Below are 18,863 nucleotides of genomic sequence, written 5' to 3'. Positions count from 1 at the left end.
GAACGTTCCATCTGCAGCAAAAAGTAGATGAAAAGGCAAAGAACAAAAAAAAAGTCGATGATATACATCAGAGTAATACCCATGTTTGTGTATACGTGGTAAACGAAGATGCTGATGACGAAGAAAACCTGCGAGAAAAAATCAAATAAATAATAAACACAAATACTGGCCTGAATTTAGGAAATGACAATATAGTTGGATACTACAGAATAGGCAGGATAATGGATAAACCCAATAAAAGCAGACCTATTATATTATAGTTAGCAAATACGGAACTGAAATCCAAGCTTTTTAAACACGCCTATAAGTTCAAAGGAAAGAAAATATTCATTGCAAAGACCTGACAAAAAAAGTAGAACTATCCTGAAAGAAGCACAAAACGTTATTGGTTTGAGGAATGCATGGAGTTTCAAGGAATGCATTTACATCAAGCATGAGGGGCGCACTGTTAAAGTAAATTGTGTTGCTGACATTACTCAATACACAACACAGTCAACCTAATGTATTATGTTCACTAATAATAATGATGTTTTTTTTTCTTTTCCTCTCTAAATACTTAATTGTTAATACTTCGCGACCTGGCTAATGAATAATGATCTTTTTCTTTTTTTCTTTTCCTCTTTGAATACTTAATTGTTGATACTTCGCGACCTGGCTAATGATAATGAATTATTAACTTTATATGCATAGGAGTAATTTACAATTTCTCTGATATCATCATTAGCTTGAACGTCAAAAGTGATATGTTGGAAGTTTTGGAATTGATGGAGAATGATGAGGAGATGGAAACAACAGTTTATCAAAATTTCTAAAGAGTAAAAATTAATAGAGTGGTGAGCAAATTTTTAACATATTTCATTTCAACATTAGGAGTCTGAACAAAAATTTCAATGAACTTCTAATATACTTGGAAAATATACAAACAAAAAATATGGATACAATAATTTTATCCGAAACATGGATATTCTTCAAGAACTTTAAAATCCCCAATTTCGATATTCTATATAATAAATCACAGTTTTACCAAAACAATGGTATAATGGTATTCATAAATAGTAACATTACTGACTCACAAACCATAAAGCACTTATCTGAAGTGAACCTCTAATATGAAATCAATAATATCACATACTCATTAGCATTCTCATATAAGCGCTCCCCAACAAATTTGGATATATACCTATCTATTGGATCTGGAATGCTATTTCTCAACCTAAAATATGAGCGATGTGAACATATTCATGGGCGATATAAATGTAAATATTTTGAACTTAGCAGAAATTCAACAGATACATATGTATGCTGGCAAAGGCAGGATTTTTTTCTTTTTTAAACAATCCAACGAGAGGTCCAACGAGAGGATAAGAACAAAAATATATGTAAGACAATGGAAATAACGACATATATTTTCAAAACTGATATAAGTGACCACGATACCTTACTACTATCCATTAAAACTGAAATGAATAAAAATCCAAAAAAATCCAGAGACGAAACTCACGCGATATCCAACTCTTACGTCAACAACAGTAAACTGAAATACTTCTTGTGCACTGAAACTTGGGAACAATATTCCAAACAGATACACCAGACCTAGCTTTCACATGTTTTATTGATCAAGTATTACTACATATCGATAGTAGTACACACATTAAATCAAATAATAATACATAATAAAATAATACAAGACAACACACCAAATTGAAATCTTGCATGACGCTTGACTTACTCAACTCAAAGCATAGGGACTACCTCAAACAAAAATCAGTAGAGAAACCTTCCGAAGAACATAAAAATGAATATAAATGCTACAGAATCTTTTTATGCAACTTAATCAAGACAACAAAAAACGAATATTACAAAAATAAAATTATTGAAGCCGGAAAAAATACAAAGAAAAGGGAAACTATTAAAGATATAACTAATAAAAATACTCTTTGCAATTCCCAGAAATTTGACATAATTAACGACAGTAACCCAATATGTAGCTCAGATAAAGAAGTAGCGGATGAATTCAACTTCTTTACAACTGTTGGTGAAAACATGTCGAAAAAAAAATAGAAAAACCGGCCCAGCCAACAGCGGAAATCAAAAGAAGCATTGAAAACTCGTTATTCTTGCATGATGTAACTGAAACTGAAATTATTAATATAATATCTGGTTTGAAAAACAATACTTCACCTGGTCCAGATAGAATTTCAGTATTCTTCGTAAAAACATTTCAAAACTATCTATTAAAGCCATTATGTCATATCTTTTACTCAATTTTTTTGACTGGTAAAATTTTTTCCGCTTTCAAAGATTCTATCACAATTCCAATTTACAAATCTGGGGATGAATATAAAACAAATAACTACAGACCAATAACAGTAATGAATAACTTTGAAAAGACTATAAAAAATAGACTAGTTGATTATTGTAACATAAATGGGATTCTCTCCAAATCTCAATATGGATTCAGAGAAAATTTTTCGACTGAAGGAGCAGTCTTTGAATTGGCAAACAATGTTTTCAATAGTTTTCAAGATCAGGAAAAATGCATCACTATATTTTTAGACTTAGCCAAGGCATTTGACACCGTCAATCATGATATCCTCTTTCAGCGGTTACAGGACATTGGAGTTATAGGAATGCCTCTCGAAATTCTGATTACTTATCTAACAGAATTCAGGTAGTAAATATTAATGATTCATATAGTAATCCGCTACCCGTCAGCACGGGCGTACCTCAGGGAACAGTAATAGACCCTATTTTATTTTTGCTCTATGTAAACAATATTTTTGCTGCTTTAGTATTTGTGGCGAACTTGGCACTTACTAGACACTTATTGTGTTTTACGTTTTTCAAAATATTCCCTGAATTTTAACTGTTGAAAATTGAAACTTATCCCATTCAAGAGCGGATATACAAATATGATTTTTGCGATTGGTGAGTGTTTAGAGAATTGCCGGTTGGCGTCGAGGGTGTATGCCCAAAAATATTCAGACCGGAATCATCCAAACAAGTTGGGTTTCAAAAGATTGCTACATGAACTTCCTAGGACTGTGTACTGTAGTTTATGAAAAAGCCGCAACCCATCATTAGAAATGAGAGAAATGAATTTCTTATTATGGTATCATTCATAAAAAAAACCCATACAAGTCAACATAAGATCGTGAAAGATACAGAGATAAGCAGACGGAGATATTGTAGCTATGACTTCCATTGACGAATCGATTTTGGCTATAGGTTCTGGATAAGTTTAGTGAGAATTGGGAGAGACTCTGAAAATAATTCTCCTCTAAATCAAAAAATCAATGTTCATCAATCCACCCCAGTATCCCTAAAAGTTGTCACCTCACAAACCACAAGAGGAGACTAAATCATCTGTCGGTAACAAATAAGACAGATGGGTATCCGCGGCTAAGCTAAACAGTGGAGACGGAAGTGGGTTAAACAACTTAGCAAATTTCAAATAGATCTTAATGGGCGCCAGGTAAATTGAATCCTCCAGATACCCTAAGTAACTCACAATATCAATAACTTACCAATTAATATTGGAAATAAAAGATAAAGATCCCCAATATGATTTATTCAGTAATCCTAACTTACATGGATTAACCAACAACGCTTCTAAGACAACAATGCAATATTCACACTACTACGCGATGTTCAGATGTCAATACAAGAGCGCGGTGTATATAACCACGAATTCAATCAGCCATAAATTACGGTAGTAACGACGCTCAAAAAAAACTACAATACGTCGAGTAAAACTACCACGAAAATTGAGTAGGTGAAATCGTAAATACTAGTATCGGATGGTAAGACAAACTCGTTTGCGTCGCGTGAGCTCAGGCGTAGGCGCATCGGTGTCAATCAGTAATCGTGAAAGGAAGAATATACCTCAATTTCCGTTTCACAAATATCTATATCAATCAGGTATCAATAAACAACTCCTAATCAATAAACGATAAACAACACTATATCAACAGGTATCAATAAACATAAAGGCAAACAATTATTCAAATATCTCAGTATAGCACAAATTTTCAAATAAATCAATTATAACTTGCGTGCTCCTTTTGGGCCACCCGGTATATGGTGTTAGGCTACCCCGTAGTTCGACGGAAGTGGATCACCCTGTAGTACTGCTGAGATGGATCACCCTGTAGTACGGCGGAGATGGATCACCCTGTAGCACCACCAAGATAGATCACCCTGTAGGGCACGACAAGCTGGACCAGTAACGGATCACCAAATAAGATCCAGAAAGATAAAGAAACTTAAGAAGAAGAAAAAAAAAGGAGAGGAGAAGAAAAAAAAAAGGAAAAGAGAAGGAAAAAAAAAGGAAAGGAGAAGGAAAAAAAAAGGAAAGGAGAAGGAAAAAAAAAGGAAAACAGGAAAAAAAGGAAAAAAACAGGAAAGAAGAAGAAAAAAACCCTACGGAAGAAATTCTCAATCAGAATCAGATAAAAACAAGGTGAGATTCAACCCCCATTCAATAGGGACTATTTGACTAATCAATACCCCTGGTATATTTTCATTAAGCAAAGTAGCAAGATAACAAGAGTATATTTTTGGGTGCCCTGTATAACCATATGACCCGTAAAAATCAAGACAATTGAGTGGGTGTTGAAACCTCTCTTCAAAACTAATATTCACTTGAATGACAACGATGGAATCAGAAATTACTAAAATCATTTAAAACATATTTAATGGTAAAATTCTTACCCTGGCCAAGGGGTTTTCTATACGATTCTTCGTGTACGGTGCTCTGCACGGAAGTCCTACTGGGACTTGATGAGTGACTGAGGGCCTTCTGTTTCTTACGAATCTAGCGACGAGAAACGAAGGTTGTAGAATTGAAGAGGTGATATCATAGCTAAGACCACATGAGAGATGCGACAGTGATTTAGACATACCTAATTTCGGAAATCCTTCCACCTGGCACGAGTTCGGTAACCACCACAAATCCTCAAAAGAGCTTAAGTTTCAGACTGCAAATATCCACACCAAAATGACCAATCAGTCTTCCACTATACAATCCTGACTTGTAGAAATAATCCCCGTGAAGGATGGCACAAATACAACCAAATATATCCTACAATCAGTCTGATGGTACGCTTTGAACTCCAAACCAAACTCATCGAAAGCCAACTTCCGAATACTAAGGAGACTGCCACATCTGACAGCTAACCAGTTGTTGCCACAGTGCGTCCAATCTACACTACAAGCACCAAGGGGGCGCTGTGCACAACATCCTAAATCTATCAATTCCTCCACAGCCACTTGACACATCATCAACAAGTCCATGACCCATCAAAACTCCTTCTCAAAGCAATGCAACCCTAAAACAACCCTTGACAACTTGAGTAACCGATCAATCCTCACCCGTGAACAACTGTAGAACTAGTTCGGTGTAAGTAGACGGAACGACACTACGAAAGTTCGGCAGATGTCAACCAACAGCTGTCTCTTAACCTTGTTTACAAATGTTTCCAAAAATATTGTTCCAACCAATTTTCAACTATTTACCAATCCTTATTCATGCCATGGAATAGAAACATATAAGGTAAGTCGCCATAACCTTCCCTTTCAGTACGAATATTTGAACATTCATCTTAAGCAGAATATTTACCGAAAATATCAAACAGTATTTAGAAACCAGAGCTAACTAATATTGTTTTTCAGGCGATATGGCTCTAATGTCAGTAATCCTTCTGGAAGTAATGAATAACGATCTATGCAAGAAATATTCTTGGAAAGGTATAGGGAATAAGGCAGACAACGGCAAAAAAAAATGATAGGTGAAGAAAACTGAGAAACAAACAATAACAACTATTTCAACCTAGCGAGGAATTTCGGATCTCCAACGTCGATTGGCAATAGGAGAAGGCATAAGTACTGGTCAAAGCAGTTAATCAGGGAGCATACATTTATTCTTATACATTTCAGGTATGGTTTTCTATGGAACGGAAGATTCCCATTACTATGATGTTAAATGAATAAAATCAACTTGTAACTTAATTACATTGTTAATATCCTTTGAATAAAGATCTTAAAAGGTAAGGTAGTGTTTTGAAAGGTCACATAAGAGCAGTTTGATCTAGTGCTAAATTGAAACGTAACAAAGTATCCCCCACATAGACAACTTTAACTTTTCAAAGATTTTACGCCACTACCATCACACGAATGAAAATGAACCATGGTAAGTTTCCTGCACATATGACAAAAATAGGCATTGATGTGAATCCATTATGCTCATGTGACAATTTTTTTGCGGATATGAATCATATCCTATTCACATGTCCCAACTTCGAACAGTGATGCTATACGGGGTGCAAGTATGGGGATACAAAGTGCACGACAGCAGAATACAAAGGCAGTAGAGGCCTTTCCTGATCGCCTCAAGCGGGGCGTACAGGACAACGCCAACGGCTGCGCTCTGCGTGATGTCCGGGATCACCCCATTACACGTGGAAGCGAGGGCAAGATACTCGAAATGGAGTATGAATGGGATAAAGATTGAGGACAGAGTGAAAGGAGGTGATAGGGTAGCCCCATGGAGGCAAGGGACATTGCGTGGGAAGCGTGGGGAGAAAGACTGAGGTGCATGTGGACCCCGGGATAAGGTTAGACGAAGGAAGAGTAGGAATAGGATGGGCATGGGAGAGAGAGGCGGGTGAATGGGTAACAAGGAATGAAAGAATCAACGAACAGAGCAGTGCGAATGAGGCGGAGATGATTGCGATCGAGAAGTCGATGGATATGTGGAGTATGGAAGAGAACGTCATGATAGTTAGTGACTCCGCAGTGGCTGTGGAAGGGATGAAAAGGGGGAGAACGAAAAATAAGAGGGTAGCGATGATTCAGAATAAGATTGAGGAGAGGAGTGAAAGGGGAGCACGGACCGGAATTATATGGAGAAAAGGACACGCAGCCAACAATGTAGGCAATAGGAACGGCGCACGAGGAAGCCACAAAGGGGTTGGAGAGAGAGGGTATGACGTGGGAGGTGAGAAGGATAGGCAATAAGAATGAATAGCGAAAGAGAATACAAGGGTATCAAGGGCGACTGGCAAAGGGAAAGGGAGAGTGGAACGACTGGGCAATTTTTTTACAAGTTTTGTAAAACAGTTTGGCATGAACTGCTGGATCTGTCGAGGAAGGCCGTGCAGTTGCTGACAGGACACGGCAACTTCCCAGGATACCTAGCTAGGTTCAACCTGGGACCGGAAGTGTCGTGCCCCTGTGGATACGGAGAACCGGAAACGGCAGATCACGTGATTGAGAGATGCATGGACGGAGACAGGATTGGATGGCGCGAATAGAAGGAACGAATGGAAAGGGAAAAAGGTGAGATAACACTTATGAAAAGGAATGGAAAGAGGGATGACTGGATAAGATTCGTGAATGAATTGGCGGAGAATGTTGTTAGTAACGAATGAAAGAATACAGCTGCGACGTACAGCGGAGCTAGAAACTGGGGAAAAGAAAGAGATGAGTGCCTAGTCAGGTCAAGCAGACACGTGACACAATCCTGGCAAGTTGGGAGAGGGGATATCCAATGAAGAATAGATAGTTTATTATTATTGAATTGTCAATAGTTTATTTTTGTTATTGGAGCAGATATTTAAGTTGGTAATGTTAGAATTTCAATTTTTTTAATTATTATTATTAGTATTATTAGTGTAACATTGTAATATTGGAATATTGTAATATTGGAAGCATTAAATAAAGAAAAGGGTCTTCTACCCCGCTGATTTGTCCTCCCGCATTGCCGCCGCTCTGCGACGGGGATGCGAGAGGAGGGTGAGTCAGGAGGAGTAGGGGTTCCCTTGACAGTAGTAGCGGTAGATAGAGGGAAGATGCTCAATTGAAAGGCTGTCGGCCAGGACAAGAAGAGCAACGGCAAATTCATGTACCGGCCGGATTTCTTGAATAATTTACTTTCCTCGAATGTTTCGTTTCCAACCAATATAACAGTCATTTTAGCTACACTCAATGAAGAAATATACAACATAATTCTAATATTCATTAGGTAAATCTAAAATATCAATATAAAACGTAGTAACTCGATTTATTTCGAAATTTTTGTGGCAAAATAAACTTCGGTTTGATGCCAGAGGGTGGGAGGGGTAAAAAAAATTTAGTGAGGATGATCATTTTTTGGATTCCATTTTATTTTCTGATAAATCTACTTTCCATAACAACGGCTTAGTAAACAGACACAACTTCCATTATCATAATGATGTGAATCCTCAATTTTCCGCACTCTGGATCGCCAATATAGATGATCTGTTAATGTGCGGGGAGGAATTATAGGTACACAAATTATAGGACCATACTTTTTCATGAAAACTTGAATGGTCAATTTTTTTACAATTTTCACGAAATGATATGTTTGTACTTCTGGAGAATGTCGCTTGAATATCGGACAACGGATGTCGCTACAATTAGATGGAGCTCCAGTACATTTCAAATTCAGTGTCAGACAGTTTTTGAATGAGATTTACGTTACTCCTCCAACCACACTGAAAAATATGAAGGAGAGAACAATGGCTGCTTTTCAAAGAGTGACGCCTCGAATGTTATCTAATGTTAAGTAGTCTTTCATAGATCTGTCTGTCTGTCTGTTCAAAATCTGTTTTTTCCGTTAATCAGCTGTCGCCCCCATACGAACGACAACTCTCAGCAGTTGAGAAACTTGTGCGAGCTAAGGACTAACGAGGTCTTACCTTTTAACGTGTGATTCCTAACACGGTTGCAGAATCATCCCAGCTTCAACCAGATAAATTCTCGCGAGAAAAATATCTAGTCGAGGCAGGAATCAAACCCACGATCTTCCGATCATGATTCGGGCGCACTACCACCGCGGCCAATTCCACGACATAGATAGAGTGGATCTTTGTATTCAACAGGATGGGCGTCATTTCGAGCATCAACTTTGAATTGAATACATTGGTGTTTCACAAATTGTTGTTGTTTCAGTTGAATAATAAAAAAAATCGTAGGCTGTAATGAACTTCTGTCAGAATATGAATGTAAATAATAACTTCATTTTAGTGAACAGTAAATATTTTCTATGAAGTGAAATATAACAATTGTCAATGGGAGTTCAATGAGCAAATCAAATAACTGTTAGATTAGGTATAGGAACCCCAAAATCAATAGAAATATAGATAATTGAATTTTATATTGTTCAACCAAAAAAATGCAGGGTGTTCTGTTTGAAATAACAAAGTTATCTTTGTCCGAAATTATAAAAAATTGACAATGATACGTGAACATGCCATATGATATTGAGGAACGGGTTTTATCGAATTAAATAGCCCGTAATCTTTTTTATGCTTGGTTAGAATTCGAAAGATGATTTCTATACATTTCGATGTTATACACTTCAAAATTGTGGCTAACATTTTCATTAAAAAATCAATAACTCGAGAACGGTTATAGTTATATACAGAGTACCTTCGATATGTCAGACTTTTTTGAGCCATCCTGTAGACTTCAAAATAATTTCCTTCCGCATCCTTAATCAATATGCATATAATGAACTGGAGAAATTCCCGAATATTTATATTTTGTGGAGATATTTGGGATGATCTACTTACTTCTGCTACATATTTCTTTCTATGAATGCTGTTTGCACTTATTGTCCTTTTCGAAGGTCGGTGTGGTATGAAGCTGAAATAATCCACAGCAAACAATACTGGTTCAAAAAACTCCAAAGCGATGCGTACGCATTGAACAACGATGCATTGAGCCAGGCTAGTGTGGATATCTACAGAGTATAACATTATTGGGCGGGAAGAAGGGTTATGGTGCTTTACATAAGATAACCGAAAGCAGAGCGAGGTAGGACGAGGGGAAAGAAAATATGTATTTTGAGTTTTTGTAGACATGTTGTACTAGTATAACTGTGCAACATGTTCAATATGAAATATAATAACAGGCTGATTTCTCATTTTGATTGAGTTTTTCTTGATATCATTATTGAATATACAGAGTGGCCTATTTTCGAGTGATGGCCTCATCAGCAGTCACTTCGAAACCATTTTGAATTGGTGAATAGAAATAAGAAAACGCCCTTGAAATATTGACTTGATCTCAGACAACTATTGGTTCTTTTATTGGATACACTCTAAATTTAAGGTGTATAGGTACTAACAGCTCTGACAATATATGTGACCTAAAAGACTGAATCAGGCAAGACATCCAGAATGTAACAAATTCAATGTCAAAGTCAATAGCGGTCAACGGAGAATACTTTGAAAAATAACTATGAATGTTCTTCTTTTCATTTCTGGTAAGGTATAGAGCACATGTACAATGAAAACTTGACCTCCCCTGTAAGTCAGATATTCACATGTAATCAAAAATTTAAACGAGCACGTCAATTTTTATTTCTAGGGAGATTAATTCTGATATGAAAATCATACCCAAAACTCCACCACCCCACAGCCATCAACTACCCCCCCTATGTTTCAATAGTGGAAACAAAATCAACGGATAAATTGTTCAAAATTACCTCCACCTAGTTCCATACAATGATACAGTGGACTCTCGAAAGCGTTCGGTACATTATTCAAGATATCCGGAGTCATCAATCGGCATTCCCGAACAAATCTCTGTCGCAGGTCTTCTAGAGTTGTAGGTTTAGTAGAGCACACTTCCTATTTCAGGTGTCCCCACAGAAAGAAGTCTATCGGTGTGAGATCAGATGATCTAGCTCCACTGGATCCTTTCTGCCATTGGAAAACGCATTGGAAAACGTTTGGCCCAACACTGTCTCACCCGAACATCAAAATGTGGGGTTGCACCATTATGCTGGAATGCTATTTTATTTTCTACTAAATTATCATCATTTTTAAAAATTTGTGTAACCGTAGGATCTTGTAATAGATTTAAGTATGTGTCTCTAATGAGATTACCGTCAATGAAGAATGGTCCAACAATATGATTGAAAAGAATGACGGCCTAGATTTTTGTGGAGTTTGTGAATGTCTTTCATCACCAAATGAGGATGCAGTAACGACAATTATGTCTATTTTCACTTTACCATTCAACATGAAAGAACTTTCGTCTGGAAAACATGTATGGTATAATATATTTGGATTATTGGTCAATTTTTCGCTGAACACCTCACAAAACTGAAGTCGACGAACAGGATCATCTTCGTTCAATTCCTGAACTAGCCTTATTTCCAAATGATACACCAGACGTTCTAGCTACTTGTTTGATAGATTGTCGATTATTCATTTGTACATGTCCTAAAACTGCAACTTCAACTCCGTCATATCTGACGGGACGGGATACTTCATGTTTTCTGTTGTGAACAGAACCTGAAGTTCGAAACTCATCCATGAACTGTTTAACGTATTGATGGCTCACGTTGTGGTCTGGATGATTCGTATTATAAATTCTTGCAGCAGCTTTAGCACATTCATTATTTTGATAAATCTCATCTCTCATCTCAAAATTGGCCAGCTTACAGTCCTGATATGAATCCTCTTTTCTATTTACAGGGTCATCTGAAGACTTTTGTTTATAAAACTTCTGTACTAGATGTAAATGACTTGAGAAATAGAATAATTGACAATTACAATGTCATAAGGTATACTTCAGGTATTTTCGATTGAGTCAGACAATCAATGACAAATCGATTGCAATCGCATATTTAATCAGAAGGTGGGGTTTGTTCATTTACTTTGTGGACAAAAAACTTTGGTTTTCAGTTGCCTAATCATAAAAGTACAAAAAAAGGCAGTGTCGTTTTTTTTCCTCAATATTGTTGACTGTGGTGTCCACCGAAACGCCACTGGCTAAATAAGCGCCTCGCTTATTTAGCGCTTCAAATAACTGTAGCAAAGTTCAATAAAATCGGTGTAAGGATTTTTACGATATTTTATAAATACTACTTTTTTCGAACTTCAACTCATCGAAACTCATCCATGAACTTTTTAACGTATTGATGGCTCACGTTGTGGTCTGGATGATTCGTATTATAGATTCTTGCAGCAGCTTTAGCACATTCATTATTTCGATAATAGGTTGCAACAATTTCTATCCTTTCTTCACTAGAATAAATTATGAATAAACCATAAACAGTGAACAAGAATAACTGAATAATAATTCGTGAAGAAGTAATAGTGGCCAACTGTCTACTTTTTGTTTTGCGACAACAAGATCCAACAAAAACCACCAGTGCAGAAAAAACGAACAGTGTCATCCATTTCAAAACGTTTACTACTAATTAAATCAATTTTACAAATATAGACATCGTCAATAATGTAAGAAACGCTTTCGAAAGTGGACTGTATTATTGTATGGAACTAGGTTATTTTGAACACTTCCTCCATTGATTGTGTTGCCATTGATATTACTTTTGTTGATTTTCGCAATAAAATGAGCGACAGCCAATTTTTTGTTTTTCCTTAAATAGAACATTCAACATTCAATAACAAATGAACCAATTTCGAAAAAAAATTACAGAAGTATTAAAGGGACGAAATACCTTTCAAATGATGTATCACTCGACCCCCCCATGCCATTAAAAAATAGTGGGGTGATTGCTGACCGAAGGGGGTGAAGTATGATTTTCATATCAGAATTAGTCCCCCTAGAAATGAAAATTGACATGTTCTTTGAAATTTCCGATTACACGTCCGTTTCTGACTTACAGGGGGGTCAAATTTTCGTTGGAACGCCCTGTATGATGACGTAATTTTAGTTGACAATTTTTATTAAGTTCATTTCTCCATTATTTTGTGAAAATAAAAGTTAAAACTGAATAGAAGTAATGAATTTCCGTAAATTCAATATTCATATAAAAGTAGTTTCGGGAAGATTTTTTTCCAGTTTGTGTCTGGAAGTAACTTTTCTGCATGATCTACACATCTTTGTCAACAGTTGATTTCGAACTGAATTATTTTCTTTCTTTCTTTGGAAGTTTTCCATTTTTTCGTATACAGATAGAGTAATAGGAAACCAGTTTGCACAATAAACTATAAATTTACAATTGCATTTTATACTTTTGTAGTGTTGTCCATATCTACTGTTCCATTTTGAAGCAACTTGTGATAGATTTTTGGAATAAATTCAGCAAAGTAACTCCTTAAGTCCTATAGTAATGGGTAATGGAAAATACAAAACCGGTGTCATAGCTTCTTATATATCTTGTTGAACATCTGTTGGAATCTGTTTTTCTATGAACCAGCTGTCGTTTCCCCACAAACAACAACCTTCAGAAGTAGAAACTTGTGGGAGCGTGCAACGGCTAGTTTCGGTACAACAAAATGAGCATGAATGACCAGTGACACCTTGTACTATCCCTTGAATGAAATGAATTTGTGGTTGCCTACTGACTACAGGCAAAACATTCTAGGCGCTCCACAAAAAGCGTCAATGCCGTGGGATTGAAAATGGAGTTCTCGAAGTTTGAACGAGATATTTGATTTGAGTGAAGTAGCGAACGGTTCACGGAGAATTGAAAGTGATTGTTCCATCCGAGTTTTGAGATTTTTCTTCATTGAATCTAATGTTACACTGGTTTTCATGTTTTTTTCGTGCGGACATTTGATGGAAAACTAGTACCTTGGGAGAAATTTACCTTCGCTGCTTGTTCCTTTCAAACAAAATAGAAAAGCTGCCGAATTTCATAAATGATCGAAGATCCTCAACAATAATTATGTAATATGTTGCATTTTCTTTAATTGTACATTCTAAGGTATCGCTTTTGGTCTCAGTCTCAGCCTTAGTCTTAGTCTTAGTATTGGGATAATTTATTTCAAGAGGGCCAGTCAGTTGAATCGATGTTGTTTCGATGTATTTTGATGAGTTTGAATCAAATACCTTTTGTGCAGGATTAGGTATCGCAGTATTGAAGTTCACCTGCCGATTATCAAGTTACTCCAGAACCTGAATCCTGAATCGTTTGACAAATAAGATGCATGATATTTGTTTGTAACTGTACAAAAAGCATATATCTGTGATACTTTTTTTTGATACCGATAACTGTTTAAATAATCGTCCATATTTGATTATTCGAAATCATACCACTAATCATTCTTTTCATATCTACATTTTGTTAAAAGATTGACATGCAACATTATGCGAAACTGGGAGTTTTAATAAAAACGCAGGTGGTGGAAGACCAGAAACTGTAAAAACGCCTGAACTAGAAGAAGCTAACTCCACATCGTCTACCCTAATCGCTGGATTGGACGTTCCGGCTCGCAGTCCTGATATGAATTCCCTGAATTTATATTAATGGGGTCATCTGAAGGGGTCATCTGTTTATTAAACTCTTGTACTATATGTGAATGAATTGTATTTTTGGGATAGTCTGACATTACCACGGAGGCAGCTATAGCTACCTGCGTGACATACGAGTCCAGGATATAAATATAAAAAAGGATGTTATTGAAAGTCTATGGTTAAATTTAAAAAGGGAGGATTATTTGGAAAAGCACTCAAGAGAATTTGATGGCAAACCGCTGACACGTGTTTCTGGTTATTGGCCTCCTCAGCGGATGTAGCCAAGTGCAAAGATGGGCATCACTTGGTTGCCGAAAACGGGAAGACAGCACAAACGAATGGAGTCAACAACAGGAACCAGCCGCACATTTGTGATTCTAGTTAGGAAACCTAGAATTCTTAGGATATCCTAACATTACCATGGAGGCAGCTACAGCTACCTGCGTAACATCTGAGTTCAGGATATAAATATAAAAAAAAGATGTTATTGAAAATATATGAATAAATTCAATAGGTGAGGATTTGGAACAGCACTCATGAAAGTTTGATGGCAAACCGTGGAAACGTGTTTCTGTCTACTGGCCTCATCAGCGTGGTGTAGCTAAGATGAAAAATCTGAGATTGTGGAAATCTTCAATAGTTATGACCCTTATATACAGTTCACCATCGAAACTGAAAAAACGGGCAATGGGTTCCGTTTCTGGAACCTAAGGTAATTAGAACACCCGATAATATTCTCCTCATAGATTGGTATTGCAAACCTATCAGTTCTGGTAGGTTTTTAAACTACTGGTCCTACCATAAGCAGTCAATGAAAATTAACTTGGTCAAGCATAACACATGGCAGGGTTTCACTTTCTTTCAATAACACTTCTTCATAATGCATTCGACATTGGGTTTTCTCATTGATAATCTCATAAAACAACATATGACTCTGATAACACTTGCACCATAATTGTTCTCTTTTGTTCCATAGTTTCAACATAGACAGACAAACACACCATTTACAAACTGAATCACATGTCAGCTGTCAGTGTCAATTCTTTTGCTGTCTCTCTCTGAGATCTGCAACTACATGGCTTTCACCTGTATTCTATAATTTGAAATCAAATAATGATTTCATTATGTGAATTTAAATAACTTCCTTATATCAGTAACAAGGCAAACTCTTTTAATATAGTGACTTGTTTTATTTTATTAACATGTTTCAATTGTTTAAATGTAACATTCTTTTCGACACGGCTAGCCTCACTAAAGCCGCATTTTCACGTGTCAAGTAGCTAAAGCGAGTTACTAAAGCAAGTAACTAAATTTAGTAACTTGTATGGTGTAAACAACTTGATTTAGTACTTGCGCAAGTACATAATTTAGTAAACTGTTTAGTCAAGTGAATAGAAAAAGTTCTATTTACTTGAGCAAGTTGCCTCTCCCACCTTCGCTTTCTAGCAACTACCAAGCCGACTAAACAAGTGTAGACAGCTCAGTTTAGGCAAGTTCATAGTACAGACTGCAAGGTTGGTTGTGTTTTAATTTGGTGGCGTGTTTTGAAAATGTCTCGTTGGAGTGAAGCGACTACAATAAAGTTTGTAGAAGAGTATCGGGAAAGGCGATGTCTATGGGATACAAAGGCTGTGATTTATAAAAATAAACAAGCTCGGGACGCGGCGTATAAGGAAATTGAGGAGATCATGGGAATAGAAGGATTCGGAGTGCCTGAAATCAAGAACAAAATACGGGCGTTGAGGTCAACTTATTCTCAAGAAAAAAAGAAAATAAGGGACTCGATGAAGTCTGGAGCAGGAGCGGAGGATATTTATGTCCCCAGTGTGAAATGGTTCAAGGAAATGGACGCATTTTTACGTAATATAGAGGATAATAAGAGGCCCACGCAGGATAATTTCAATGTAGGTATATTATAGTAGTGTTCATATGATAGGTAATTAATCCGTATACGTGTTTTCCCGTCCCGAAAGTATCAACTTGTAATAAATTAAAGCAATACATCTCTCCAGCTATGTAACCAAATACGGAATAAGTATGTACATATTATAATATTAATATTAAAGTAGGTATAGTCAAAATATCATCCGTTGCTGCCATGGCACCGCACCTTCGCCCACAAAGTACTGGCAGAGTCGATCTCGCAGTTCTCTTGCACGTCGTGACGAATGATTACTCCCCAAAGGTCTTATTGACGGCAAGGGTATATTACTGTCATTTCTCCAAGAACCTGGTCTAATCTGACCGCGTTCTCTATCTTCTTCATCTAACGATCCATTTGGTGTGTAAGTGTTCTGAGAAGTGATTCGCAAATAATTGTGTAGTGCGCAACTGGCCTTGATAATTTTGTCCACAGTTTCTGGTAAGCATGCCATAGGCTTTTCAAAAATGCGAAATCGGCTAAGCAGAATTCCGAACGCATTCTCTACTATCCGTCTTGCCCGTGAAAGGCGGTAATTGAAAATTTTCTGATTTTCCGACAGTGTTACTTTTGAATAGGGTTTCATCAGATATGTTTTCAATGAAAATGCATCGTCACCTACGATGAAACCACCATCTGGTAATAAACCATTCTCTAGGGCTTCAAATAAAGATGATTGTTGGAAAACCCCACCATCGGATTGTCTTCCAGAACATCCAACATTAATATAGGAAAAACAATAGTTGTCATCTACCAGAGCTAACAGAATAATGCTGTGAGTACCCTTATAATTGAAGAATTCACTACCACAATTTGCCGGCGCATGAATCGTCACATGTTTCCCATCAATCGCACCGTAACATTTGGGGAAGTTCCACTTCAAACGAAACCCCTTTTCAATAACGTTCCATTCTTCTTGGGACTCCGGTACCTAAAATACATAATACGGTATATCTATTTGTTCTATTTCAGATGCAACGCGAAGAAGCAGTTGACGAACAACAACAACAAGATGAAGAGGCAATAATGACTGCCAGACAGGAAAAGTCTCAGGAACCACCACAGGAAAAGTCTCAGGAACCACCACAGGAAAAGTCTCAGGAACCACCACAGAAAAAAATCAGAGCTACGGCAAAATTGAGACAGGTTACTGCAGTAGTTAACGACCTAAAAAAAATAACCGAAACTATCACACACGAACCTGCCAATGAACATGAATACATAGCTTTTGGTCGCAGTGTTGCTGCACAATTAATGACGTTAACTGCTTTTTCTGCAATAAAAGCACAGGAACGTATTCAGTCTGTTCTTACCAGTTTTAAACTCCAAGACCTCCAGAGTATTCGGTACGACACAGACACACATACCAGCAGTGCTAACGCCCCATCTGCCATCTCTACACCAATGCAGTCCCCTACATATTCCGACATGCCTTCTTCGTATAGCGATGGCTTCAGCACTATAATCCATGCAGAAGCAAATCTTACCTATGACGACGATATTAGAAGATCACAGATGATAGCACATGCTTTTTCCAATATTTAACATGTTTTGTTCATCAACAACTTGTTCGCAATAAAAATATTCAAAAAATACATACCTTTATATATTTTCTCAGACTTTCAAAAATAGCATCACACACCTCGGGTATAAATTTGGAGATTGCAGGTGTTGACACACGAAATAACCTCTGCAACGTTCTATAACTATTCCCTGTGGCTAAATAGGACAATGTGATTTCCAATTTTATTCTAGCTGGAACAGCCGATCTCATTACAGTGTCGTATTTCGTAATTTGATGCGCAATTTGAGCCAGCAATATTTCAAACTGTTCTTGAGATATCCTCAGACAATTTCTATATTCTGGTGCGTCTTCAGCTGCTAATTCTCTTAATAACGTAGATGAAGCACCATATCTTTCTCTTCTACTCAGCCATTTACGTACCCAGCAACGCTTCTTTTTGTTTTTGTTCATTTCTTCTGCAAGTATTTCGGATACTTCGCCACATAACGTCAATATACAATTTCGCACTGCTGCACGCGTCACTTTTCCTGCCATGTTTAATCTGTACTAAACAACTAAACAACAAAGCAGGTACCTACACATGTGAACGCTCACTAAAACGAACGGACTAAATTTTAGTTACTTGCTTTAGTAACTCGCTTTAGCTACTTGACACGTGAAAATGCGGCTTAACAGTAAGTTCAGCCTTTCGTAAAAAATTTGTATATTGTATTATCATCACTTTTTGTAGCTCTTTCTTGAAAATGATAAACTTTATTGAAATATTGGAATAACTTGTGTTAATCAAGTACACTTCCATTCTGCTGAAAAGTTCAAAATAAAATATTTCATATTTCATTTTAAGCTTTGTTTTCATGTTTATTTCTATTTGTCTGAATCTTTATGCAGTTTCCATTACTAAATGCCATTTAAGTATTCAACACATATTGATTGCCAAATAATCCAGATATTGAAACTTTATAACACTTGTAGAAAAAGTAATGGAATAGACTAGTGTTTCCTTTCGTAGCTCTAACGATAGCCTTCATTCTTCTGCGCATACTCCGCAAGAGGTCTTTGATGGTTTCTTGTGGAATTGAATTTCATTCTTCCTGTGCAGCAATTCTCAATTCTGCAATTGAGTTGGGAGCTGGATTTCGTGCTCGTATATATCTTTTTAGGATGTCCCAAATATGT

The 18,863-nt window shown here is 36.8% G+C and overlaps 2 protein-coding genes across 2 annotated transcripts in view; one reads left to right on the top strand and one right to left on the bottom strand.

Annotated features, from left to right (window-relative positions):
- Positions 1 to 18,863, bottom strand: part of LOC111509189 (uncharacterized) — a 40,822-nt gene that overhangs the window by 17,639 nt on the left and 4,320 nt on the right. The window lies entirely within an intron of this gene.
- LOC141485280 (uncharacterized) lies at positions 15,505 to 17,707 on the top strand. Its single transcript, XM_074181675.1, has 2 exons — positions 15,505 to 16,145; positions 17,135 to 17,707. The coding sequence occupies exons 1-2, from the start codon at positions 15,792 to 15,794 to the stop codon at positions 17,705 to 17,707; spliced, it is 927 nt and encodes a 308-aa protein (XP_074037776.1). The 5' UTR covers positions 15,505 to 15,791.

The sequence above is a fragment of the Leptinotarsa decemlineata genome, unplaced genomic scaffold (assembly GCF_025532065.1).
Source record: "Leptinotarsa decemlineata unplaced genomic scaffold, Ldec_3_MD MMD2_tig00026314_RagTag_RagTag, whole genome shotgun sequence".
Lineage (NCBI taxonomy): Eukaryota > Metazoa > Arthropoda > Insecta > Coleoptera > Chrysomelidae > Leptinotarsa > Leptinotarsa decemlineata.
This window is presented reverse-complemented; position numbering and strand designations above follow the sequence as displayed.

Coding starts and splice junctions, on each gene's coding strand:
- LOC141485280 (XM_074181675.1), top strand. CDS start 15,792: ATGTCTCGTTGGAGTGAAGCGACTACAATAAAGTTTGTAGAAGAGTAT. Junction 16,146..17,134: donor CCACGCAGGATAATTTCAAT/GTAGGTATATTA, acceptor GTTCTATTTCAG/ATGCAACGCGAAGAAGCAGT.